At 56.8% G+C, this 25,547-nt stretch overlaps 5 protein-coding genes across 12 annotated transcripts in view; 1 reads left to right on the top strand and 4 right to left on the bottom strand.

Annotated features, from left to right (window-relative positions):
* KDM2A (lysine demethylase 2A) overlaps positions 1-3,213 on the bottom strand; it is a 33,726-nt gene extending 30,513 nt beyond the window's left edge. Inside the window, exons 1-3 of the mRNA XM_066552067.1 lie at positions 3,142-3,213; positions 2,790-2,817; positions 1,460-1,564 (exon numbers count right to left, since the gene is read on the bottom strand). Coding sequence (XP_066408164.1) covers positions 1,460-1,564; positions 2,790-2,817; positions 3,142-3,161 — 153 coding nt within the window. The 5' untranslated portion in view covers positions 3,162-3,213. The remainder of the gene's footprint in view (positions 1-1,459; positions 1,565-2,789; positions 2,818-3,141) is intronic.
* Positions 3,214-4,065: 852 nt separating this feature from the next.
* Positions 4,066-14,609, bottom strand: LOC136558500 (rho-related GTP-binding protein RhoD-like). 7 transcript variants are annotated; one of them, XM_066552981.1, is made up of 8 exons: positions 11,743-12,425; positions 7,817-9,161; positions 7,136-7,465; positions 5,812-7,023; positions 5,249-5,336; positions 4,944-5,053; positions 4,722-4,856; positions 4,066-4,639 (listed from the first exon to the last, which is right to left on the bottom strand). In XM_066552981.1, the coding sequence occupies exons 4-8, from the start codon at positions 5,938-5,940 to the stop codon at positions 4,472-4,474; spliced, it is 630 nt and encodes a 209-aa protein (XP_066409078.1). In that variant the 5' UTR covers positions 5,941-7,023; positions 7,136-7,465; positions 7,817-9,161; positions 11,743-12,425; the 3' UTR covers positions 4,066-4,471. The 7 variants fall into 7 exon arrangements, with proteins under 7 accessions (XP_066409078.1, XP_066409076.1, XP_066409077.1 ...); XM_066552979.1 differs by lacking the exon at positions 7,136-7,465 and having other exon boundaries at positions 5,812-7,105; XM_066552980.1 differs by lacking the exons at positions 7,136-7,465; positions 7,817-9,161 and having other exon boundaries at positions 5,812-7,105.
* LOC136558501 (mas-related G-protein coupled receptor member H-like) lies at positions 7,783-8,700 on the top strand. Its single transcript, XM_066552983.1, has one exon. The coding sequence runs from the start codon at positions 7,783-7,785 to the stop codon at positions 8,698-8,700; it is 918 nt and encodes a 305-aa protein (XP_066409080.1).
* LOC136557599 (uncharacterized) lies at positions 12,900-19,180 on the bottom strand. The gene is given in 5 exon segments (XM_066551658.1): positions 12,900-13,372; positions 13,375-13,919; positions 13,922-14,101; positions 17,156-18,245; positions 19,015-19,180. Coding segments are annotated over 4 exon segments (1,962 nt in total). The 5' UTR covers positions 18,135-18,245; positions 19,015-19,180; the 3' UTR covers positions 12,900-13,114.
* Positions 19,181-21,319: 2,139 nt separating this feature from the next.
* LOC136558499 (mas-related G-protein coupled receptor member A1-like) lies at positions 21,320-23,719 on the bottom strand. Of its 2 annotated transcripts, none has more exons than XM_066552973.1 (2): positions 23,554-23,719; positions 21,320-22,784 (listed from the first exon to the last, which is right to left on the bottom strand). In XM_066552973.1, exon 2 carries the CDS (start codon positions 22,671-22,673, stop codon positions 21,693-21,695), a length of 981 nt encoding a protein of 326 aa, XP_066409070.1. In that variant the 5' UTR covers positions 22,674-22,784; positions 23,554-23,719; the 3' UTR covers positions 21,320-21,692. The 2 variants fall into 2 exon arrangements, with proteins under 2 accessions (XP_066409070.1, XP_066409071.1); XM_066552974.1 differs by having other exon boundaries at positions 21,320-22,711.
* Positions 23,720-25,547: the final 1,828 nt, after the last annotated feature.

The following is a 25,547-nucleotide window of genomic DNA, read 5'->3' as shown; positions in this document are numbered from 1 at the left end:
AGGCATATATGGGATATTCGAGTAAGTCAAATCATGCTCTACAGAAGAAAAATAATCATCTTTTAAGGGTCCTTCAGCAAGAGTGTCACTGACACAGCAGGAACACATAATGAGCTGGAAGTTTCCAGGAAAAGCATGGCAGGAGGTAGGAGTTAAGCCTCACCCACCACACAGGGGTCATGCCTCCTCCCTGGGCCTCAGGCCAGCACAGACAGCACACGAGGCCACACAAGTCCAGGTGAGCCTCACCCTGCTGCCCATGTGCCTTCCCAAACCCCTTAAGCACGGAGCTCATCAGCCTGCAGGCATTTATCCAGCTTAGCACATTCTGCTGGAGCATGGCCCACCTGCACCAGGACACCAACTCCTCCTGATTTTCATTTGAGAGATGATAAGCATTTTTCAACTGACAAGTTCCTGGCTGATAGCCCCCTTCACCTGCCACATCTTTATCCAGATGTTTTGGGTTAGTCCTGGATCCCTCCCCAGTCAAACCAGCACCTTGAGCTGCATCCTGCACAGCTGTGGGAATAAATGAGGGAGGAGGTGGGACTGCACTGATGCCAAATTAAAACATCCCCCAAAGCACCGGGGAACTCCCCAGCACCCAGAACTGCTCATCTGGAGGACAAAGCTTAATGCCAAGAATCACACAGCCTCACACCAAATGATTCCAGAGAATTAAAGGATAAAGATTCACCTTTATGGGCAGCACCTTGAAGGTGAGGGTACTGCAGTGACTCAGAGAGGGACTCCACCACAGAGCTGCCACTTGCCCTCCCTGGGGGCTTGCAACTGCCTCAAAACAGCGTGGGAGACACAGCAGCTTCCCTCCCTCCCTGGGATCTCTGGGAATATCACCTCAGACTCTAAGAGCAGTTGCTCCCAGGCTGTTCCCAGTTACAGCCCAATTCCCAGACCATTGGATTCAGGCAGTCCCAGCACAAACACCAGAGCTCCTGACAGGGCCTGAATGGGACCTGAATGCTGGAACAGCTCCCTTCAGAAGAAAACATTGGGAAGGGACAGAGGCACAGGAAAACTGGAGCTTGAAGCTGGAGCTGGTTCCCTCAGCTTTCACAGCCACTCAAATCAAGATTGGTAACACACAGTGTTTCAGGTCCTCTGCTGTGTCACAAACACATAGAAAAAAACCTGTTGAGACAGAAACTACACTGACACCAGTTTCATGTTCCTATCCCAAAGCTCCTTCCCCAGCTTCAGCCTCCAACCCCCCTTTCCAGAGCTCAGCAGCCAAATTCCCTTCAATAGGACAAACTCGGTGACACAAAAGGAGCCACAAAGCCACCAAAGCCAAGCCCACACCTCTGTGCAGGCTGCATCCATCCACCACCAGCCTGTTTGGGTGCTTCAACCCTGCTGCCAGGAAAAGCCTTTCCCCTCTCCAGCTGCAAGAGAACCAAGCCTGGAACAGGATTGTCCCAAGGGCACTACTGACCAGTCTCTGGCTGTATCGGATCCGTTCTTCCTCGGGCTCCATCTCCGACTCCTCGGAGGAGAGCGAGAAGGACACGCCAGGACTGCTGTCGTCGTCCTCTTCCTCCTTGGAAGCCAGAGGCAAACAGTGAAAAAGGGCACAGGGACACCCACACCCCTCACTTCCCTTCTCCTCTTGGGGCCAACCCCACCCCGCCCTGGGGGCTGAGAGAACCCAGTGGATGAGCCCACACAACCTCTAAGGCTCCTATTTTAACTTAGAATAAATGTCAGGGTAAACGAATTGACCAGCTCTTCTGTAACACAACAGGAGCTGAAGGTCTCCCACCCTGGCTCCACACTACCACCAGCACCTCCTCTGGCCCACAGTGGGATAAAAACCAGGGAAGGTGCTGTCAAACCCTGGCTTCTCCAAAATTAAACACCGGAGAGCCAACTTCTGCAAACAACACAATCACTGGCCTTGGGATATCCTGTACCGTGGCACCTGGGAGAAACTACAGTGGTACAGGATATGTCCCATGAGCAGGGAAGGCATATGGGATCTCTCCTACATACAGCACCCAAGCAGGGGAGCAGTTAGGGATCTAACTCCTGGCTGGAGGAGACCTAAATGCTGAGCTCTCCAAATGTGCCACCTTCTGACACCACACACCAACCTGGGAAAACCTCCCAGGGCGTCAGATGGCACCTACACTTTTTTTTTTTTTAAAGGGACAGAAACCAACCAAAGCCTGGGTATGGCACGACTCTTAATCCCCAGGACTATGCCTAAGTCAGACCTTCGGGGAGGAGAATCGGGGAACAGCATCGAGGAAGGGGATCCGCCATCCCCCTCGCAGTGTTAGAGAACCACTACGACCACGCAGGGAGAACTCGCTCCATCCTGCTCCTCCCCGACCCCCGGCTTCGACAGCCGAGCGCTCCCAGTCCCGCCAGCACCTTCCCCACCCCTGCCTCCCTTGGAACCACGGCACGGGACTCCCGCCCGGGCCGAGGGAGTCAGTTTCCCCACACTTGCTGAACTCTGTTTATAAACAACCGGACAAGCGGAGCTCAGCACGCCGGCCCCGCCGCGGGGGAAGGGGCCACCCCCGGCCCGCCGGGCCACCCCAGCCCGCCCCCGCCGGGGCAGGACGGGAGGCGGGAGTGAGGGAGGGAGGGACGGTCCCCGGGGAGCTGTCAGCCGGCACCCGCCGCCCCCTCCTCAACTTCCCGACGCGGCCTCCCGGGGCCCGGCAAGGGGAGAGCCGCCCGCGCCCGCTCCCGCCCGGCCGCGCTCCGGGGCCCCGCACAAACTCGGGGGTCGCCGGTGACCCCGCGGTGCTCACCAGGTCTCTCCTGCGCCTTTGTCCTCTTCTACCGCCGGCACGGGGGGGGGGGGAACAGAACAGACGGAGGAGGAGGAACCCCCCGGTCAGCAGCGATCGCGCCCCGGCCCCGCCGCGCCCCCGGCCTCGCCGCTCCCGGCGCGGGCAGCGGGCGCTGACAGCCCCGCCGGCCGCCCCCCGCCGCCGCGGCCCGCGTCCCCCCGCCGCCACCGCCGCCGCCGCCTCCACCACCACCGCACCCCTCCCGCCGCCGAGTGCCGGGGCTCCGCCGGCGCCGCCCGCCCCGTCCCGCCCGCGCGGTGCCCCCCCGGCGCCGCCGCCCCCCGGCCGGGACGCGGTTCCCCCTCCTCACACAGGAGCCGCCGCCGCCATTTTGAACCCGTCAGAGCCTCACATACACACCGACGCCACGCGCACGCGCCGCGCGCACGGGCCCCCCCGCGACCCGCGCGTGCGCCGTGCACTGCCCAGACCGGCCCCGCCCCGCCCCGCCCCGCGCGCGCGCGTCTCGGCCCCGGCCCCGCCCACTCCATCACAGACCACGCCCCCTCGTGTGACCGCGCCCCCTCCACCGCGTGGCCACGCCCCTGGCGCGGGGGGCAGGAGAGGGGGAACTTCGGCGGGATTTTGGGGGTTCGTGGCCCAAAACGCCCCGCCGTGAGGTCCCTCGCTGTCCCCGCGGGCTTCGCGGCCGCCCGCACGGCTCTGCACGCCTGTATGGGGGTCTGAATGCAGAGACACCGGCAGGTACCTGCATCCACCTAGGCAACTAGTGCAGCTCCTTAGTTATACACTATAAACAGTGTTTTATAAACTATACATAGTTATACAGATAGCTATAGCCTAACTATATGCAGTGATATATAAAATAAATATAGTGATATGGATGGCTATACATTAATTATATAGTTAGATATACATTATATAGCAGTACGTATATAAAAAATATATGTAACTATACATATGGTTATAGATCTGTATGTGCAGCACACACCTGGACACACCTGGACACATGCTCACACGCACCTCAACCCAAAATCAGCCGGAGACCCCATCTCGGTGGTCTCTCATCCACTCTGCCCCCGTGGCAGGACCCTAACACCCACACCATGTCCCTGACATCCACACCATGTCCCAAACACCCCCCCACACCCATGTCCCCAATACCCACATCATGTCCCCAGCACCCACATCATGTCCCCAACACCCACCCGGAGTCCCCGAGGCCCCCAGGCCATGCAGGGGCTGCTCCTGCCCCAGGGATGGTTCACGCCGATGAGTTTTGTCTCACTTTAATGGCAGAAGATGGCCCTGCAGTCATGCCGTGTCACCCTCCGGCGCTGGCCTGCCAGCGGGAAGGGGAGCCCCAAATCAGTTCTGTGTCCCCAGAGCCCGGCTGGCAGGGGGTGCTGGCACCGGACGCTCGAATGGATTCCTGGTGGGACAGGGACGGGACGCCGGCATCCCCAGCGGGAAAGGAACTCTGGGATGCAGGCGTGACAGTTCATGCCAGGAATGCTTTCCTGCTGTCACCCCGTGGTGACCGGTGGTGCCAGCCCCGGACCGGGAGGTTGGCAGCGGCACTCCGGTGGCGGAGGCAGAGGTGTGGCAGCAGCCGCGATGCGGTCGGAGCTCGGGGACAGCGGTGGCTGTCCGAGGGGGCTGTGCCGAGCCGGGGGGGCTCAGAGGATGGAGCAGACCCTCCTGGGTCCCGCCTTGCGCTGCCTCCGGCGGGCGGCACTGATGGCGGCACTGCAGGCTGTCACGAAGATGTTCCCGACGTTATCCTGGTACCTGGCCGAGCACTCCATGTAGGACACGGCGCGGACCTGCCGGGCCATGGCCTCTCCCTGCGGGGACACACACACAGTCACACCTCCCCAGGACCCCGCTGTCCTGTGCCGTGCCGTGCCACCGGGAGGTGACACCCACCTGCTGGCGGGAGACGGGCTCTATCCGTCCGTCCTTCAGCTTCTGCAGCACCTCCTGGTCCTGCCGCAGGTCCGTCTTGCAGCCCACCAGCAGCACCGGGACCCCCTTGCAGAAGTGGTTCACCTCCGGGTACCACTGCGAGGGGACACGTCACCCTGGGATGGGCACCTGCCACCCAGGGATGGGGACAGGGGACAGGCAGCACCCCTGGGGCTGCGTTACCTTTGTTAGGATGTTGTCAAAGCTGTTGGAGTCGGTGACATCAAAGCACATGAGGACAACGTTGGCATCTGAGTAGGACAGAGGGCGAAGCCTGTCATAGTCTTCCTGTCCTGCCGGGTGGAGAAGGAAACCATGACACACCGTGAAAGTGACATCTGTGGGGATGGCTGTGGGTCAGCCCCCCCTCTGCCATGGTCATGGGGGGGACTGCCCTCCAAAGCATGACCACATGTGTGGGACAGCCCAAAACGCCCGGGTGGGAGAGTGGGGGGCACAACAGCCCGGGCTGTCCCCTGCTGTCCCACCTGCTGTGTCCCACAGGTGGATCTTCACAGGCTTGCCAGCAACCTGGAGGGACGCCGTGTACTTCTCGAACACGGTGGGGACATAGACCTGGCAGGGGACAGGACACAGGTCACACAGGCAGCTGTGGGGGGCAGCGACAGAGGGGACCCCAGTGGGGACAGAACAGAGCACAGGCAGGGAAACAGGGAGTGGGAAATGGTGCTTCCTCCCTGGGGCAGTGGCATAGGAATCACCCTTGTCCCCCATCCCCATGGATGCCCTAGGGGGACCTGGGGATCCAGGACAGGGGTTCTGGGGTCTCTGTGGCTGCCCCCCTTCCCTGCACTCCCTGAGTTCCTTATGTGCCCTCACTGAGGGACAAACCCTGCTTCCCCCCGTGACTCCGAGGCAGAGGTGTCACAGACCCCCATCAGTCAGGCCACCCCCTGTCCCCCCGTCCCCATGTCCCGCTTCAAAGGGCCCCGTTGCTGCCACCGTGTCCGTCCCACCGCCCTTTGCTCGCCACCGCTCCCGCAGGCACAGGGACAGTCCCCCACCCACCAGGGGACACGCATCCCGGTACCTTGGGGAAGTCCCCTTTGGCGAAGGCCACCAGCAGCGACGTCTTCCCGCAGCCGCCATCCCCCACGATGACAGCCTTGACCTCGGTTTCGGGGGCTCCTGGGCTCTGCTCCCCGCGCTCCCGCTGCATGGGGGTGTCCACTGGGGCCACGGAGCCGGAGTGGCCTCGGCGGGGACAGGGATGGGGACAGGGAGGCGGGAAGCGCCCGCCCGCTCCAGGGTGCGGCTGTCACCCGCCCGCCGGGCCCGCCCGCCCGCCCGGGGCTGTGGCCGCGGCGGTGACAGTGGCCAGGACACACGCACAGGTGTCCTGGCGCACAGGTGACCTTCCTTGTCCCGGCAGGTCCGCGCGGCGCACAAGCGTCACACTGCCACCTGCGTGTCCTGCCTGCCTGTGTGACACTGCCTCGCACTCCTGCCCGCCGCCTCAGGCACACTCCATCATCCCCTGATCCCGCTCCCGATCCCCTCCCCATCCCGATCCCGCTCGTGCAGATCCCCCTGCACAGCGCAGCCCCCAGGGGTGGGACCCCGGTGCCCTCCCCGGCTCCCCATTCCCGCCTCCGAGCCTGGGGTTTATTGCCCTGAGCATCCGCGGGAGGCAAAGTCCAGGGGTGGAGCGAGGCACGGGGAGGTGACTCACTGCCCTGGCCCCGCTGCCACCGCCAGCCCGGCTGTCACACCCGTGCTGTGCCATGCTGAGCCCGGCCCTGCCGGACTCTCTGTCAGCAGCGCCTGGGTGAGGGGGCAGCCACCCAGCTTCTGTCTTTTCCTAGTGATTCCAACGTGGGTGGGACAGGCTGTGACACCCCGCTTTGCTCCGGGACATGCAATTCCAGCAGTGATGTCCCCCGTGCCCCTGTTTGGATGCGCCCAAGAGCCTCTCCCCTCCCCTCTTCTGCCACCCCAAAACTTTGGTGGAGGTGAATGGGTCCTTCTTGTGTAGGGTTGCAGGGAGGGATGTGGGGTCATGTGTGCTGTCCCCTGCCGCCCCCCCATCTGCCACCAAAATCAAAATTAAAAGTTAAAGATCTTTGGGGAGATCTTTGCCACCAGCCTCTTCAGGCTCTCTCAGTGAGTACCAGCTGGTCCAGGAGGGCTCTGGAGCCCCCAGACCAATTGGAGAGAATCCAGAGTGATGGCTCAGACAAAAAATTCCAAATTCTCACCCAGGCCTGGAGCAGGATGAAGTCGGTGGAGAGGGATTCTCACACTGGGAGGCAAATGCACGCGGTAATGAACAATCTCAGAAGGATGCCAGCATCGGGGCAGGATGGGGAGGGGAGACTGGAGCACTATCAAACAATTAGGAAGGTGGCAATTACCAGTCTAATGAGATATCAGGTTGAATCCTAAAAGCATCAAGATTCTTTCACAGCGAGATGCAACTGCTGCAGTGTTCGTCCTCTGGGGTATTTGCTCGGACAAAACATTTCCTTTCCCGCAAGACCAACAGAATTTTGATGGGAGAAGAGGCAGCCTGTGTGCAACTGCCCAGTGCTGTCAGTTCTGACCCGTGATTGTGCAGAAACGCCCCAAAAAGCAGCTTTATTTGAGGACAAACAGGCTGCTTGGAGCTTCTGAGGACGTGGAGACCTCAGTTTTCCTCACTGGAGAAGACCGTGGCGAGGAGCACCGGAGGGAGGGAGCGTGCCCTGCTCGGACACACCAACAGGTCGGCCCCAAGGAAAGGTAGGGGATCGGGACCAGAGTCCAGCCCTGGGCACTGCTTGTTTCTCCCTGGATGTCCCCAAAGCCCCTCTCACCGCTCCCATGGTTGTCCTCAGTTGGGATAACTGGATTGGTCCAACCCTCCCTCTGCCCTCACCTCACTCCCAGCCATCCCATGGCCTCCCTGTCCCCAGCCCTGCTGTGCCACCTCACTGGGATCCCCCTCCCTTCACATTCCCTGGGGTCCCACTAATCCCCCTCTGCTCTGACCACAGCTGGGGACCACATCCCACCTCCCACCATGGAGCTGAACCAGACGTCCCCACCTGCCTCACCTCCCCTGATGGACACTGAAGGAGATGATTCCTGTGGGATCAATGTCACCGATGTGGCTGTAAACGGTGTCACTCTGCTCATCTGCCTCTGTGGGCTGGCTGGGAACGGGGCTGTGCTCTGGCTCCTGGGATTCCACATCCGCAGGAACCCCATCACTGTCTACATCCTCAACCTGGCCGTCGCTGACTTCACCTTCCTCCTCTTCATGGTTCCCTCCTCCCTGCTCTACCTGCTGGAGGAATTATCCTGCTCCACTGTCGTGTCCCTGAAGTACCTGAGGTCCCTTCTCCTGCTGTCGCTGTTCTCCTACAACATGGGGCTGTACCTGCTGACGGCCATCAGCATTGAGAGGTGTGGCTCAATTCTCTTCCCCCTCTGGTACCGCTGCCACCGTCCCCAGCGCCTCTCATGGGTGGTGTGTGCCCTGCTCTGGGCCCTTTCCATCGCTGTCATGGTCGTGGTGACTTTCCTGTGCCTGTCACACGAGCACGAGCACTGCCGGGTGGCTCTCATCTCCATGTACGCCCTCAGCTTCCTCATCTTTGCTCCACCCATGGTCATCTCCAATGTGATCCTCTTCATCAAGGTCCAGTGTGGCTCCAAGAGACGTCAGCCTAAGAGGCTCTATGTCGTTATCTTCCTCACTGTGCTCTTCTTCCTCATCTTTGGAGTGCCCCTCAGCCTCTCCAATTTCCTGCAGCAGCTCAGCCCCAGTGTTGTGTCCTCCCAGGTGGTTTTCCTGCTCGCCTGCATCAACAGCAGCATCAACCCCTTCATCTACTTCTTGGTGGGCAGCTGCTGGAGGCACTGCTCCGTCGTGTCCCTCCAGGTTGCCTTCCGGAGGGTCTTTGAGGAGACAGGGATCACCACAGTGTCCAGCTGAGAGGCCATTGTGGTCCCACCAGCCTTGCTGCCCACGCTGCCTTCATGCTCAGCTGCCCACACTCGCTCCCAGCCAGGCCTGCAGGTCATCTTCCTGCAGCTGTGAGTCAGGATGCATCCCACAGCTTTTCCATCCCTTTTCCCATCCCACTGATCCATGTTGTTGTGTTGTTGTGTCTATCCCTATCCCTATCCCTATCCCTATCCCTATCCCTATCCCTATCCCTATCCCTATCCCTATCCCTACCTATCATTGCATCCTCATCCTATCTACATTCCCACCCCAGTCCTATCCCCAAACTATCCTCATCTCGGCTCCCCTTCCCTGTTGCCTGTACCTATCCCATGCCATGCCATGCCGTGCCATGCCGTGCCATGCCAGGCCGTGCCGTGCCGTGCTATCCCGCAGGTTTCCCAGCTGGCGTCCGCTCCGAGCGCGATCCGTCGGGCTCTGCTGCCCTCCTGTGGAATTATTTGGGATTGCCGGCATCCGGACCCTTCCCGATTCCCTCTCACATCCCATATTCCCCGCTAGGGCCGCCTTCCCCCCTGACAGCCCCGCTCCGCCCGGGGAACTCCGGCTGTGTGTCCACTCCTGGCCATTCCACGCTCCTCTGCCCGAATAAACGCTGATGGATCCATCCCTCTGGTCCCTCTCCTGGGAGGCTGGGGGGCGGGACACGGCGGGTGAAGCTCTGGAGGGGAATGTCCCACAGAAACAGTCCCTAAAAACCGTGTGAGGCAGCCTGGGGTGAGCAGCCCGTGGGGAGGGACTGGAGCCTCAGGCACGGGGCTGGGAGGGATGGGAAGGACGGGAGGTGGGTGGGCTGCATGGGGAGTGGGATGGGAGGGTGGTGTGGGAGGGCTGGGACATGATGGAGCTGGTGGGAAGATGTGGTGGGAAGGTGTGGGGTGTGGTGGGGCTGGAGAGAAGGTGTGCGGTGTGGTGGGGCTGGAGAGAAGGTGTGCGGTGTGGTGGGGCTGGTGACCTCAGGGAAGCCCCAGGGAGGGGGGTGATGCCCCGTGGAGCCCATGGTGACAAGCACAGGTGTCACCCTGCTCCTGGAAGGGGGTGGCTGTGCTGAGGACCACGGCCTCCTCCTCTCCTTGCTGCTGCACCACCTGAGCCTGCTGAGGGAGCAGCTGCAGGCAGTGGAGAGGAAGAATTTCTGAAGGCAGAGACACCTTTGCTCCTGGCTGACAACATTGAAAATTAAAGATCTCTGGGGAGATCTCTGCTGTGACACTGACAGAGCACTCGGGGTGGGGAATGCTGAGCCCCTGGGCCATCGTGTCCATGCCAGCTCAGCTCTGGATCATGGTTGCTCCAGGGAGCACAAGCCATGGCTGTGTCCCCTCCCTCCAGCCACATTCCCGGCTGGCAGCAGGAGCCAGAGGAAGCCAGGAAGCGCTGGCAGAGAGCGCAAAGGCAGCTCAGGGTTCATGGTGCTGTTTATTGGTATCAGACTTCAGTGGGATGCAGGAACCAGGTGCCAGGGGGAATTTTGGGATCACAGCCATGTTGGGAAGGATCCATTTGGGGAACAGTGCTCCAGGACCCCTGAGAGAGGAGCATAGCCATGCTCCAAAGTGCTCTGTGCAGATCACTCCCCCACATGGCCCTTGGCAATGCCCCCCTGCTCCCTTCTCCTGCAGGATTACAGCACCACAGGGAGGGGGATCCCATGGATATTTATTAATCAGGTGACTCAAGGAAATCCTCAGTCACTCTGCCAAGGTCCTACAGCAGAGCAGTGGAAGGGATCAACAGGTTGGAAAGGCTGTGTCCATGGCAGGATCATCGCTGTGGGCAGTGTTTTCTTCTGGCTGCTCAAAGACCCTCTGGAGGGAGAGCTGGAGGGACCTCACAGAGCAGGGCCTCCAGCACCTCCCTACCAAGAAGTAGATGAAAGGGTTGATGCTGCTGTGGATGCAGGCGAGCAGAAAAACCACCTGGGAGGGCACAACGGTGTAGCCGAGCTGCTGCAGGAAATTGAAGAGGCTGAGGGGAAGAGCAAAGAGGAGGCAGAAGAGTACAACGAGGAAAATAACAATGCCGAGTCTCTTGGGTCGCTGTTGCTGGGAGCCATACTTGACCTTAATGAGGAGGATTATGCTGGAAATGACCATGGCTGGGGCAAAGATGAAGAGGTTGACGGCGTACATGGTGATGAGAGACACCTGGCAGTGGTCATGCTCTCGTGTCAGGCACAGGGCAGTCATTGTGACGATGACAGTGATGGAGAGGGCCCAGAGCAGGGCACACACCACCCATGAGAGGCGCTGGGGATGGCGGCAGTGGTACCAGAGTGGACAGAGGATAGATGTGCACCTGTCAATGCTGATGGCCGTCAGCAGGTACAGCCCCAGGTTGTAGGAGAAAAGCAGGAGTGGGAAAAGTGCCCTCATGAACACCAGGGGCACGACTGTGGAGCAGGACAGTTCCTCCAGCAGATAGAGCAGAGTGGAGGGGACCGCGAAGTGGAGGAAGGAGAAGTTGGCGAAGGCCAGGTTGATGATGTAACAGGTGGTGGGGGTCCTCTGGAGGAGGCAGAGCACAGCCCCATTCCCAGCCAGCCCACAGAGGCAGATGAGCAGGGTCACACTGTCTATGGCCCCATGAGTGACATCAATATCACAGAGATCGTCCCCTTCAGTGGGTGAGGCAGGAGATGGGGACACGGTGGTCACCTCCATGGATGGACGCTGGGCAGGCAGTGGGATGTGGCCCCTGGCTGTGGTCAGAGTGGATGGGCAGTCAGTGCTTGGAGAATCCAGGGATGGACCATGCAGCTCCTCAGCAGCTCCCTGCAGTGGGAAGGGTTCAGTGGGGAGGAGTGAGATGTGCAGGGGAGGAGGGTGGTGGAAATTGTGGATTGGGAAAGGGTTCTGATGTTCACCAGGAGATGCAGAAGGGAAGTGCAGGGCAGAGGAGGGGTGAGCTGGGGAGGGCCCTGGGGTCACGGGGAGAGGGTGGCAGGAACAGAGCAGCTGCTGCAGGAGAGGAAGGTGGGGTAGGGAGGAAGGCAAACATTCCACTGACCTGTTCCCTGTGGGGCAGCAGCAGGCAAAGGGCTCTGTGCAGATCAGCGGCGCTTCCTGGTACCTCTTGCTCCTTTGGGATCCATGTGCTAAAGCGGCTCCTGGCAGGTCAGGGACATGAAGGAGAAAGTGCCCAGGTCACCAGGAGCTCCTCATTCCTGTCCTGCTGGCTCCTCTCTGTGCCTTTTCCCGGTGTTGCTCCCCAAGGCTTGGTGGAATCACGGGGGAGTCGGAAATTGCATCTTTGGCTTCGTCAGAGCTCCACTTCTACTGAGTCATTTATCTTTTTTTTTTTTTGGTTTTTGTCCAGTAAGGAAATGGCTTTTGCCAGACACTCCACAAACAGAATTTTGCAATTGGCTCATCATTTCCTCCTGATTAGAAACATTCCTTCCCTGAAGAATGTCCCTTTCTCCAAGTGCCTCCACTCTCCCGACAGGCTTCTACCATTCCTCATTTCCCTTCACTGTGGGGTCACTGTCCGTCCAGGAGCAGAGGGATGCTGGTGATGCTGGTGGCGCTGGAATGCCGGCAGTGCCGGCAGTGCTGATGATGAAGCAGCTGGGTGCTTGTCAGAAGCATTTCGCATTCTGGGAAGAGCTCCGGGATCATTGCCAAAACCTCCCCAGAGGGCCAAAGGACGCTCAGCTGAGCTCCCTCGCCCTGTCCCCATCCCATCCTCACCCCTGCTCCCCATCTCGCTCTCCGCCCCATCCTCTCCCCATCCTCTCCCATCCCGCAGCTTTCCGGGCCGGCGGCCGCTCCCTGCTCCGAGCGCGGCACGTCGGGCTCTGCTGCCCTCCTGTGGCCAGATTTGGGATCGCCAGCAGCCAGGCAGCCTCCGAGCCCTGCGATCCTCTCCTGAGCCTTCCTGAGCCTTCCTCATCTCCTCGGACACCCCAGACCAGCCCCCGCCGGGCCACCTTCCACCCCGACAGCCCCGCTCCTACCCCGCTCCACCCGGCACTCCCGGCAGTGTCTCTGCCCCTCCTGGTCATGGACTTCTAGGACCTGGGAGGGAGGAGGAAAGCCCTGCTCCCGTGTGCTCCCCTCAGAGCATCCCTCCCACATGCCGATGCTCCCTTCTGCTGCGGGATTAGACCGCGAGAGTGCTCCAAACGAGTGTTTGAGATCGCTGAAAAAGTCACCACCAAGGGACTCAGTAAAAACCGGCTTTAATATTAACCATCAGCACAACGGAATTCATTGGCCAGGAGCATTTCTGAGATCTCAGTGTGGACTGGAAAGAGGGTGAGGATGCACCAGCAGAGGGAGGGATGATACTGTGGATATTTATGAATCAGGTCACTCAAGGAATCTCTCAGCTGCTGTCGTGGGGTTATTCAGCAGTGCAGTGGCAGGAATCAAAAGGCTCAGAGCACAATGTCCATGACGGGATCATTGCTGCAGGCAATGTCTTCTTCTGTGTCCCCAAAGACTCTCAGGAGGGCCTTCCTTAGGGACCCCATGGAGCAGGGCCTCCTGCAACCCTGCATGGAGCAGGGCCTCCTGCAGCTCCCCACCAAGAAGCAGATGAAGGGGTTGATGGTGCTGTGGATGCAGGTGAGCAGAAAAACCTCTTGGGGTGACACCATGGTGTAGCCAAACTGCTGCAGTAAAGTCCAGAGGCAGTCTCCGGTGGGAGAGTGAAGGGGAGGATGAAGAGCACAGTGAGGAGGATAAAGATGTCGAGTCTCTTGGGTTGCTGCTGCTGGGAGACACACTTGACCTTAATGAAGAGAATTGTGCTGGAAATGAGCATGGCTGGAGCAAAGAGCAGGAGGTTGAGGGCATTCATGGAGATGAGAGACACCTGGTAGTGCTGGGGCTTCAGTGACAGGCACAGGATAACCACTGTAACAAAGGGGAGGGCCCAGAGAAGGACAGTCATGAACCTTGATAGATGCCGGGGATGGTGGCAGCGGTACCAGAGTGGGCAGAGGATGGATGTGCACCTCTCGATGCTGATGGCTGTCAGCAGGTAGAGCCCCGTGCTGTAAGAGAACAGCGAGAGCTGGAAAAACAACCTCAGGTACTCCTGGAGTGTAATAGTGTAGCAGGAAACTTCCTCCAGCAGGTAGAGCAGGAGGGAGGTGGCCACAAAGAGCAGGAAGATGAAGTCGGCGACAGCCAAATGGAAGACATGGACTGTGATAGGGTTCCTGCAGAAGCTGAGGAGAGGAGAGCCCTGTTCCCAGGCAGCCCACAGAGGCAGATGAGCAGCATGATGCCACCTATGGCCACATCAGTGATATCAATCCCACATGTATTATCTCCTTCAGTGGGTGAGGCAGGAGATGGGGACACGGTGGTCACCTCCATGGATGGACGCAGGGCAGGCAGTGGGATGTGGCCCCTGGCTGTGGTCAGAATGGATGGGCAGTCAGTGCTTGGAGAATCCAGGGATGGACCATGTGGCTCCTCAGCAGCTGCCTGCAGTGGGAAGGATTCAGTGGGGAGGAGTGAGATGTGCAGGGGAGGAGGGCGGTGGAAATGGTGGGGTGGGAGAGGGAGGAGGGAGGGTTGGGCTATTTGTCAGGGGATGCAGACGAAAAGCACAGGGCAGGGGACGGGGGAGCTGGGGAGGGCCCTGGGGTCACGGGGAGAGGGTGGCAGGAACAGAGCAGCTGCTGCAGGAGAGGAAGGTGGGGTAGGGAGGAAGGCAAACATTCCACTGACCTGTTCCCTGTGGGGCAGCAGCAGGCAAAGGGCTCTGTGCAGATCAGCGGCGCTTCCTGGTACCTCTTGCTCCTTTGGGATCCATGTCCTAAAGTGGCTCCTGGCAGGTCAGGGACATGAGGGAGAAAGTGCCCAGGTCACCAGGAGCTCCCCACTCCTGTCCCACCACCTGCTGTCTGTGCCTAATCCTGTTGTTGCCCTCCAGGACTCAGTGCAGTCATGGAGCAGTCAGAAATTGCAACTTTGGCTATGTCAGAGCTCTACTTCCCCAGAGATATTCATCCTGGGGAGATTTTTTTTTTTTTTTTTTTTTTTTTTTTTTTTTTTTTTTTTTTGCTACAGAGGAAGTGACTTTGTCAAAAGCTCCAAATGAAACACTTTGGCTCATAATTTTATGCTGATTCGAAACACTCCTTTCCTGCAGAGTGTGCCACTCTCCACATGCCTTTCGTCTCCAGACAGGCTTCTACCACTCCTTGTTTCCCTTCCCTTTGGGGTCATGGTCCCTCCAGCAGCAGAGGGATGCTGGTGGCACAGGAATGCTGGCGGTGCTAGCAGTCCTGATGAGTCAGTTGGGTGCTTCTCAGAAACAACTCCTGTTCCAGGAAGGGCTCTAGGATCATTGCCAGAACATGCTCTGGTCCTAAGGAAGCACAGCTCAGCTGCTCCCTATCCTATCCCATCTCATCCCCACCCCTGATCTCCATCCCCACCCCGCTCTCCATCCTCACCCCATCCTATCACATCCCACAGGTTTCCCAGACAGAGCCGTTCCCCATTCTGAGCGTGGCCTGTCAGGCTCTGCTCTCCTCCAGTGGGGAGATTTGGGATTGCCGGCATCCAGGCCCCCTCCAACCCGCTCTGAGCCTCTCCTGACCCCTCTAAATCCACCTGCAACACCCCAGACCGTCCCCGGGGCCCCCTTTTCACCCCAAACAGCCCCGATCCTGCTCTGCTCCTACAGGGACCCCCGGCAGTGTCCCTGCTCCTCCTGGCCGCAGGGTTCTAGGACCCAGGAGGGAGGAGGAAAGCCCAGCTCCAATGAGCTCCTCAGGAGAACACAGGATGGTAAATGTGCCTGGAGCCAGTGCAGGAACAGATTTGGAGGCCTGCAGTGGTTTTGGGGCAAGTTGTGTAACAAGAAGCAACACTGCATGGCCAAAGGAAAAGTTGAAGGCAAGGTCACCTTTAATATCTCAGCACTCAGTGAATGCAACCACCAGAGACTCCTCTGAATGATCCTCCAGGATGAGAAAAGGACTTGCAGAAGGAGGTGGATGCATGGAAATGAGTCCTAGGAAAGTGATGTTTATGTATTAGATAAGAAAGACACTTTAATGATTCTGTGTGGTTATGATGGATAAAACCCCTGTTGTAAAGTCTCACCCAGAACAGAAATATGGAGAGATCCATCTGTGTGTCCTGCGGAGGTAAAGAATTCCTGCTTTTTCTAATGCTTCCGATTGTGTTGCAAAGTTTATTCCAACTGATTTTGGTATCACTCCCATTCTGATCTTCACACCTCTCCCCATCCCATCCCATCCCACCCCATCCCATCCCATCCCATCCCATCCCATCCCATCCCATCCCATCCCATCCCATCCCATCCCATCCCATCCCATCCCATCCCATGGCCACTCCCAGCCTTCAAGTGCTGCCCATCAGGCTCTGCTGCCCTCCAGTTGGGTCATTTGGGATCAGCAGGACCCAGACCCTTCCCAATATCCTCTGACCCTTCATGGACTCGTCTGATAACCTCCAGACCCTGCCCAGGGCTGACTGTTCCCCTATGACAGCCCCGCTCCTGCCCTGCTCCACGCAGGACCTTGGGCAATGTCTGTATTTCTCCCAGCCATTTCTGTTTTTGTACATGAAAATTCACAATTTAGCAAAGAAAGGACATGAACAGCATTTAGCTGGAGTGGTATCTCATGCCTGTTCCTTGCTTCCAGGCCTGCCCCAGTCAGATGTCTCAGGCACTAAGAGAGCTGAGAGAGCAGCATTTCTGGCACATTTGCCAGAGCAGATGCAGACGTGTGTGCACACAGCCAGCCAGGCAGGCAGAGTCAGTGCAAGGTCCCTGTGAGCAATTGCCCTGGCAGGCAGTGAAATGCTCCCTGCGGATCCCTTTGCATCTCCTCCCTGTGCCAAGGGCTGGGCCTGGAGCCCTGGGGGGCTGGGCCCAGGAGCCGTGGGCGTTCGGGGATCAGCCGAGGGCAGCAGACGGGAGAGATCCCAGCTGGGAGAGGCCCCGGTGCCAGGGAGCTCCTGCTCAGCGCTGCTGGGCCCAGGAGAGCTCCAAGGGTCTCCTTTGGGGCCGCTGCTCCCAGGGCCCCAAGGGATGGGCGTCACTCCCAGCAATGCTTCACCCTGCCCACGCTTGGGGCCGGCAGCTTCCTGTGACAGTGGCAGAGCAGGGATGCTGTGGCATCCAGGGCAGTCCAGTAATTTCCAAGGCTGTTGATAAAAGCCCAGGAGGCCGTTGGACAGCAGCAGCTCCCGGGAGCAGAGGGTGTTTCTGATCAGCGCCACAGGAGCTGAGCCCAGGGGCTGCTCCTCCAGGCTGAGGCCTCACAAGCACGGATCAGAGCCCAGAGCGGCCTGGAAAGGGGCTGGGGATGCACCAGCACAGGCAGGGTGATCCTGTGGGTATTTATTGATCAGGAGACTCAAGGAATCTCTCAGCCACTGTCCCAGGGTCCTTCAGCAGTGCAGTGGACGGGATCAACAGGCTCAGACCCCCGTGTTCACAACAGAATCATCTCCACAGGCAGTGTTTTCTTTTGGCTCCTCAAACACCCTGTGGATCGCCTTCCTTAGGGACTGCATGGACGAGTTCTTCCTGCAGCTCTCCATGGAGCAGTGTCTCCAGCAGCTCCCCATGGAGCAGTCTCTCTTCCAGCTCCCCACCAAGAAACAGATGAAGGGTTTGATGCTGCTATTGATGCAGGCAAGTAGGAAAACTGCCTGGGAGGGTACAACCGTGTAACCGAGCTGCTGCAGGAAATTCCAGAGACTGAAGGGCAGACTGAAGAGTGCAACGAGGAAGATAACAATGTCAAGCCTCTTGTGTTGCTGCTGCTGCTGGGAGCCAGGCTTGAGACGAATGAAGAGGATTGTACTGGAAATGACCATGGGCACAGCAAATAGGAAGAGGTTGAGGGCGTACATGGATGTGAGAGCCACCTGGCATTGCTCCTGCTCGTGTGACTGGCACTGGGAAGTCACTGTGGGATTGACAGCGATGAAAACGAAGAGGAGGACCCAGAACAGTGCAGTCATCAACACCCACAACAAGTGCTCAGACAGTTGGAAACCACAGAATACCAGGCAGAGGACAGACCTGCACCTCTGAATGTTGATGAACATCAGCCGGTACAGCCCTATAATGTAGGTGAACAGTGACAGCTGGAAGAGCAAGCTTAAATACATCAGGGACATTATAGCAGAGCAGGACACTTCCTCCACAAGGAAGAGCAGGGTGGAGGGCAACATGAAGATGAGGAAGAGGAAGTCGATGATGGCCTGTTTGGAGATGAAGTGGGTGGTGGCATTAACGTGCAGGAACCAGAGAACAACTCCATTCCCAGCCAGCCCACAGAGGCCAACAAGCAGCGTCACAAAGTCTATGGCCATGTTGGTGACATTGATCTCACACGGAGTAGGTGTGTCAGTTGGTGAGGTGAAAAGAGGGGACCCGGTGCTCACCTCCATGGATGGACGCTGGGCAGGCAGTGGGATGTGGCCCCTGGCTGTGGTCAGAGTGGATGGGCAGTCAGTGCTTGGAGAATCCAGGGATGGACCATGTGGCTTCTCAGCAGCTGCCTGCAGTGGGAAGAATTCAGTGGGGAGGAGTGAGATGTGCAGGGGAGGAGGGCAGTGGGAATGGTGGGGTGGGAGGGTTGGGCTGGTGTGCAGGGGATTGATAAATAAGAGAGAATAAATATTTTCAACACTCCTGAAGTTGCTCAAAGATTAGTGGCCCCTAAGTGGCCGAAAAGATTAAAGGACGTAAAGATGTGCACCTAGGGTGATAAATGTGGCTGGAGCCAGTGCAGAAACAGATAAGGAGGCCTGAAGTATTTTTGGGGCAAGTTCCATTACAAGAAGCAAGAGCACATGGCCAAAGGAAAAGTTCAAGGTAAGGTCACGTTTAATATCAGAGTGAATACGACCACCAGAGACCCCTCTCAATGAACCTCCAGAAGCATCAAAGGACTCCAAGCAAGAAATGGATGCATAGAAATGAGTTCTAGGAAAATGGTGTTTATGTACTAGATGAAAAAGACTTTTAAATGTCTATGTGTGGTTATAATGGATAAAACCCCTGCTGTAAAGTTTCGTTACACACAGATCAAAGAGAGATCCTTCTGTTTGTGCTGTGCAGGTAAAGAATTCCTGCTTCCAAATGCTTCCCATTGTTTGTTCCCATTATTTCAGCCGATTTTAAAGGTGAGATACAGACGGGATGCACAGGGCAGGGGAGGGGGGAGCTGGGGAGGGCCCTGGGGTCAGCGGGAGAGGGTGGCAGGAACAGAGCAGCTGCTGCAGGAGAGGAAGGTGGGGTAGGGAGGAAGGCAAACATTCCACTGACCTGTTCCCTGTGGGGCAGCAGCAGGCAAAGGGCTCTGTGCAGATCAGCGGCGCTTCCTGGTACCTCTTGCTCCTTTGGGATCCATGTGCTAAAGCGGCTCCTGGCAGGTCAGGGACATGAAGGAGAAAGTGCCCAGGTCACCAGGAGCTCCCCATTCCCATCCTGCTGGCTCTTTCTGTGCCCTATCTCACAGTTGTATCCCAAAGACTTGTGGGGTCACGGGGGAGTAAGAAATTGCAACTTTGGTTGCATTAGAGCATTAGAGTTTCACGTCTATTGGTTGGGTTGGGTTGGTTTTTTTTTTTTTTTTTTTTTTTTGCTATAAAGGTAGTGAGTTTTGTCAAAACTCCACTGGAAGAATGGAATGGGTTGTCTTTTCCACCTGATTTGAAACTCTCCTTCCCTGGACCATGTCCCATTCTTTGACTGCCTTTCCTCTCCTGACAGGTTTCTACTATTTCTTATTTCTCGTCCATGAGGGGTCATGCTCCCTCCAGCAGCAGAGGGATGCTGGTGGTGCTGGTGGCACCAGAATGGTGCCAGCACTGCCAATGCTGGTAGAGCATCAGGCTGCTTCTCAGAAAAAACTCTCTTGCTGGTAAGAGGTCTGGGATCATTGCCAAAACCTGCCCTGGGCCCAAGGAAACAGGGCTGAGGCAAGAATTCCCATTTTTTCATTCAAATGCAGGCTCACACTGTCCAAGGGAAGAACAGCAAAGAGTTGCTTTGTGTTGATTTGGCACAGCCTGTTTTTTTGGTATCAGGGGAGAGCCACAGAAAGGGGCTCCTGTTAGAAGCTGCTGGAAGCTTCCAGCATGTCTGACAGAGCCAGTTTCTGATGGCTCTGAAGATGGACATGCTGCTGGCTCAATTAGAGAGGTTGGTGATGCCTCTGTGATGACATTTTCAAGAAGAAAATCAAAGCAGCACACACACGGTTTTTACCAGGGATGGCGAGGCACTGCTGCTGGGGCCATCCCGCTGTGGCCGCTGCCATCTTGGTGTGGCCTGTGGCAAGCCTTGCCTGCCTGGCCGCCCCTAGCCAGCCGTGCTGTGGGCAGAAGGGCAGGGGCAGCAGTGGCAGCTATTCCTTCTCAGCACCCCACATAAAGAGATGTGCTAAATTGAGCCAGCACCCGCGGCGGCCGCTGCTGCCTGCATGGTGGTGGCGGGACCATGTGGGCGGTGGTGAAAACATGGCGAGCGATTTCCCAATGCGAATCCTGGACAAGACCAACCTCTCGGCACTGTGGAATATTGGAAGAATCTTGGAACTGAGAGAAGTTGTTGGCAATGGTACCTAATGGCAGCAGTTTTTCATCTAGTCAGAGAAGAGAGGGAGGTGAGGACATGTGAAGGAAAACAACATGGCGGCACCAAGGTGAAGGCTCCCTGATGCCTTCTCTTCTCCATACTCAGTGACCCCCAGAACATTCCCAGCTCAGAGACCTCAGAGAAGCCACAGGGAGGGGGTTGATGTCCCATGGAGCCCATGGTGACAAACACAGATGTCACCCTGCTCCTGGAAGGGGGTGGCTGTGCTGAGGAGAATGGACTCCCCCTTCCCCTTGGAGCTGCACCATCCCAGCCTGCTGAGGGAGGCCAAAGCCAGGGCAGAGGAAGAATTTGTGAAGGCACAAAACCACCAGCAAGGAGATCAGTAAAAAAAAGGTTTAATATTAAGCAAAACAATGTGCTACCCTATTTGTGTGTTTGTGTGTATTCAAGGGCTTATTACAAAAGGACAGCGTGGGTAAGGATTAAAAGGAAAATGGCTTAAAAGCTTTAGAGCACTCCAACTTAACAGTACTTCAGTTACACCTTAAACTTAGCAATTCAGCAGAGGAATATCACTTAGCAGCATTTAACCTTATTTATGCCTGATCCTTGCTTCCAGGCCTGCCCCAGTCAGGTGTCTCAGGCACTAAGAGAGCTGAGACAGCAGCATTTCTGGCACATTTGCCAGAGCAGATGCAGACGTGTGTGCACACAGCCAGCCAGGCAGGCAGAGTCAGTGCAAGGTCCCTGTGAGCAATTGCCCTGGCAGGCAGTGAAATGCTCCCTGTGGATCCCTTTGCATCTCCTCCCTGTGCCAAGGGCTGGGCCTGGAGCCCTGGGGGGCTGGGCCCAGGAGCCGTGGGCGTTCGGGGATCAGCCGAGGGCAGCAGACGGGAGAGATCCCAGCTGGGAGAGGCCCCGGTGCCAGGGAGCTCCTGCTCAGCGCTGCTGGGCCCAGGAGAGCTCCAAGGGTCTCCTTTGGGGCCGCTGCTCCCAGGGCCCCAAGGGATGGGCGTCACTCCCAGCAATGCTTCACCCTGCCCACGCTTGGGGCCAGCAGCTTCCTGTGACAGTGGCAGAGCAGGGATGCTGTGGCATCCAGGGCAGTCCAGTAATTTCCAAGGCTGTTGATAAAAGCCCAGGAGGCCGTTGGACAGCAGCAGCTCCCGGGAGCAGAGGGTGTTTCTGATCAGCGCCACAGGAGCTGAGCCCAGGGGCTGCTCCTCCAGGCTGAGGCCTCACAAGCACGGATCAGAGCCCAGAGCGGCCTGGAAAGGGGCTGGGGATGCACCAGCACAGGCAGGGTGATCCTGTGGGTATTTATTGATCAGGAGACTCAAGGAATCTCTCAGCCACTGTCCCAGGGTCCTTCAGCAGTGCAGTGGACGGGATCAACAGGCTCAGACCCCCGTGTTCACAACAGAATCATCTCCACAGGCAGTGTTTTCTTTTGGCTCCTCAAACACCCTGTGGATCGCCTTCCTTAGGGACTGCATGGACGAGTTCTTCCTGCAGCTCTCCATGGAGCAGTGTCTCCAGCAGCTCCCCATGGAGCAGTCTCTCTTCCAGCTCCCCACCAAGAAACAGATGAAGGGTTTGATGCTGCTATTGATGCAGGCAAGTAGGAAAACTGCCTGGGAGGGTACAACCGTGTAACCGAGCTGCTGCAGGAAATTCCAGAGACTGAAGGGCAGACTGAAGAGTGCAACGAGGAAGATAACAATGTCAAGCCTCTTGTGTTGCTGCTGCTGCTGGGAGCCAGGCTTGAGACGAATGAAGAGGATTGTACTGGAAATGACCATGGGCACAGCAAATAGGAAGAGGTTGAGGGCGTACATGGATGTGAGAGCCACCTGGCATTGCTCCTGCTCGTGTGACTGGCACTGGGAAGTCACTGTGGGATTGACAGCGATGAAAACGAAGAGGAGGACCCAGAACAGTGCAGTCATCAACACCCACAACAAGTGCTCAGACAGTTGGAAACCACAGAATACCAGGCAGAGGACAGACCTGCACCTCTGAATGTTGATGAACATCAGCCGGTACAGCCCTATAATGTAGGTGAACAGTGACAGCTGGAAGAGCAAGCTTAAATACATCAGGGACATTATAGCAGAGCAGGACACTTCCTCCACAAGGAAGAGCAGGGTGGAGGGCAACATGAAGATGAGGAAGAGGAAGTCGATGATGGCCTGTTTGGAGATGAAGTGGGTGGTGGCATTAACGTGCAGGAACCAGAGAACAACTCCATTCCCAGCCAGCCCACAGAGGCCAACAAGCAGCGTCACAAAGTCTATGGCCATGTTGGTGACATTGATCTCACACGGAGTAGGTGTGTCAGTTGGTGAGGTGAAAAGAGGGGACCCGGTGCTCACCTCCATGGATGGACGCTGGGCAGGCAGTGGGATGTGGCCCCTGGCTGTGGTCAGAGTGGATGGGCAGTCAGTGCTTGGAGAATCCAGGGATGGACCATGTGGCTTCTCAGCAGCTGCCTGCAGTGGGAAGAATTCAGTGGGGAGGAGTGAGATGTGCAGGGGAGGAGGGCAGTGGGAATGGTGGGGTGGGAGGGTTGGGCTGGTGTGCAGGGGATTGATAAATAAGAGAGAATAAATATTTTCAACACTCCTGAAGTTGCTCAAAGATTAGTGGCCCCTAAGTGGCCGAAAAGATTAAAGGACGTAAAGATGTGCACCTAGGGTGATAAATGTGGCTGGAGCCAGTGCAGAAACAGATAAGGAGGCCTGAAGTATTTTTGGGGCAAGTTCCATTACAAGAAGCAAGAGCACATGGCCAAAGGAAAAGTTCAAGGTAAGGTCACGTTTAATATCAGAGTGAATACGACCACCAGAGACCCCTCTCAATGAACCTCCAGAAGCATCAAAGGACTCCAAGCAAGAAATGGATGCATAGAAATGAGTTCTAGGAAAATGGTGTTTATGTACTAGATGAAAAAGACTTTTAAATGTCTATGTGTGGTTATAATGGATAAAACCCCTGCTGTAAAGTTTCGTTACACACAGATCAAAGAGAGATCCTTCTGTTTGTGCTGTGCAGGTAAAGAATTCCTGCTTCCAAATGCTTCCCATTGTTTGTTCCCATTATTTCAGCCGATTTTAAAGGTGAGATACAGACGGGATGCACAGGGCAGGGGAGGGGGGAGCTGGGGAGGGCCCTGGGGTCAGCGGGAGAGGGTGGCAGGAACAGAGCAGCTGCTGCAGGAGAGGAAGGTGGGGTAGGGAGGAAGGCAAACATTCCACTGACCTGTTCCCTGTGGGGCAGCAGCAGGCAAAGGGCTCTGTGCAGATCAGCGGCGCTTCCTGGTACCTCTTGCTCCTTTGGGATCCATGTGCTAAAGCGGCTCCTGGCAGGTCAGGGACATGAAGGAGAAAGTGCCCAGGTCACCAGGAGCTCCCCATTCCCATCCTGCTGGCTCTTTCTGTGCCCTATCTCACAGTTGTATCCCAAAGACTTGTGGGGTCACGGGGGAGTAAGAAATTGCAACTTTGGTTGCATTAGAGCATTAGAGTTTCACGTCTATTGGTTGGGTTGGGTTGGTTTTTTTTTTTTTTTTTTTTTTTTTGCTATAAAGGTAGTGAGTTTTGTCAAAACTCCACTGGAAGAATGGAATGGGTTGTCTTTTCCACCTGATTTGAAACTCTCCTTCCCTGGACCATGTCCCATTCTTTGACTGCCTTTCCTCTCCTGACAGGTTTCTACTATTTCTTATTTCTCGTCCATGAGGGGTCATGCTCCCTCCAGCAGCAGAGGGATGCTGGTGGTGCTGGTGGCACCAGAATGGTGCCAGCACTGCCAATGCTGGTAGAGCATCAGGCTGCTTCTCAGAAAAAACTCTCTTGCTGGTAAGAGGTCTGGGATCATTGCCAAAACCTGCCCTGGGCCCAAGGAAACAGGGCTGAGGCAAGAATTCCCATTTTTTCATTCAAATGCAGGCTCACACTGTCCAAGGGAAGAACAGCAAAGAGTTGCTTTGTGTTGATTTGGCACAGCCTGTTTTTTTGGTATCAGGGGAGAGCCACAGAAAGGGGCTCCTGTTAGAAGCTGCTGGAAGCTTCCAGCATGTCTGACAGAGCCAGTTTCTGATGGCTCTGAAGATGGACATGCTGCTGGCTCAATTAGAGAGGTTGGTGATGCCTCTGTGATGACATTTTCAAGAAGAAAATCAAAGCAGCACACACACGGTTTTTACCAGGGATGGCGAGGCACTGCTGCTGGGGCCATCCCGCTGTGGCCGCTGCCATCTTGGTGTGGCCTGTGGCAAGCCTTGCCTGCCTGGCCGCCCCTAGCCAGCCGTGCTGTGGGCAGAAGGGCAGGGGCAGCAGTGGCAGCTATTCCTTCTCAGCACCCCACATAAAGAGATGTGCTAAATTGAGCCAGCACCCGCGGCGGCCGCTGCTGCCTGCATGGTGGTGGCGGGACCATGTGGGCGGTGGTGAAAACATGGCGAGCGATTTCCCAATGCGAATCCTGGACAAGACCAACCTCTCGGCACTGTGGAATATTGGAAGAATCTTGGAACTGAGAGAAGTTGTTGGCAATGGTACCTAATGGCAGCAGTTTTTCATCTAGTCAGAGAAGAGAGGGAGGTGAGGACATGTGAAGGAAAACAACATGGCGGCACCAAGGTGAAGGCTCCCTGATGCCTTCTCTTCTCCATACTCAGTGACCCCCAGAACATTCCCAGCTCAGAGACCTCAGAGAAGCCACAGGGAGGGGGTTGATGTCCCATGGAGCCCATGGTGACAAACACAGATGTCACCCTGCTCCTGGAAGGGGGTGGCTGTGCTGAGGAGAATGGACTCCCCCTTCCCCTTGGAGCTGCACCATCCCAGCCTGCTGAGGGAGGCCAAAGCCAGGGCAGAGGAAGAATTTGTGAAGGCACAAAACCACCAGCAAGGAGATCAGTAAAAAAAAGGTTTAATATTAAGCAAAACAATGTGCTACCCTATTTGTGTGTTTGTGTGTATTCAAGGGCTTATTACAAAAGGACAGCGTGGGTAAGGATTAAAAGGAAAATGGCTTAAAAGCTTTAGAGCACTCCAACTTAACAGTACTTCAGTTACACCTTAAACTTAGCAATTCAGCAGAGGAATATCACTTAGCAGCATTTAACCTTATTTATGCCTGATCCTTGCTTCCAGGCCTGCCCCAGTCAGGTGTCTCAGGCACTAAGAGAGCTGAGAGAGCAGCATTTCTGGCACATTTGCCAGAGCAGATGCAGACGTGTGTGCACACAG

This window comes from Molothrus aeneus, chromosome 6 (genome assembly GCF_037042795.1).
Source record: "Molothrus aeneus isolate 106 chromosome 6, BPBGC_Maene_1.0, whole genome shotgun sequence".
NCBI lineage: Eukaryota > Metazoa > Chordata > Aves > Passeriformes > Icteridae > Molothrus > Molothrus aeneus.
The sequence above is the reverse complement of the archived record's forward strand: the minus strand, read 5'-3'. Positions and strand labels throughout refer to the sequence as shown.

What these genes read in the sequence shown, in the direction of transcription:
- LOC136558501 (XM_066552983.1), top strand. Translation starts at nt 7,783, where the DNA reads ATGGAGCTGAACCAGACGTCCCCACCTGCCTCACCTCCCCTGATGGAC.
- LOC136558500 (XM_066552975.1), bottom strand. Translation starts at nt 11,396, where the DNA reads ATGGAGGTGACCACCGTGTCCCCATCTCCTGCCTCACCCACTGAAGGG.
- LOC136558499 (XM_066552973.1), bottom strand. Translation starts at nt 22,673, where the DNA reads ATGGAGGTGAGCACCGGGTCCCCTCTTTTCACCTCACCAACTGACACA.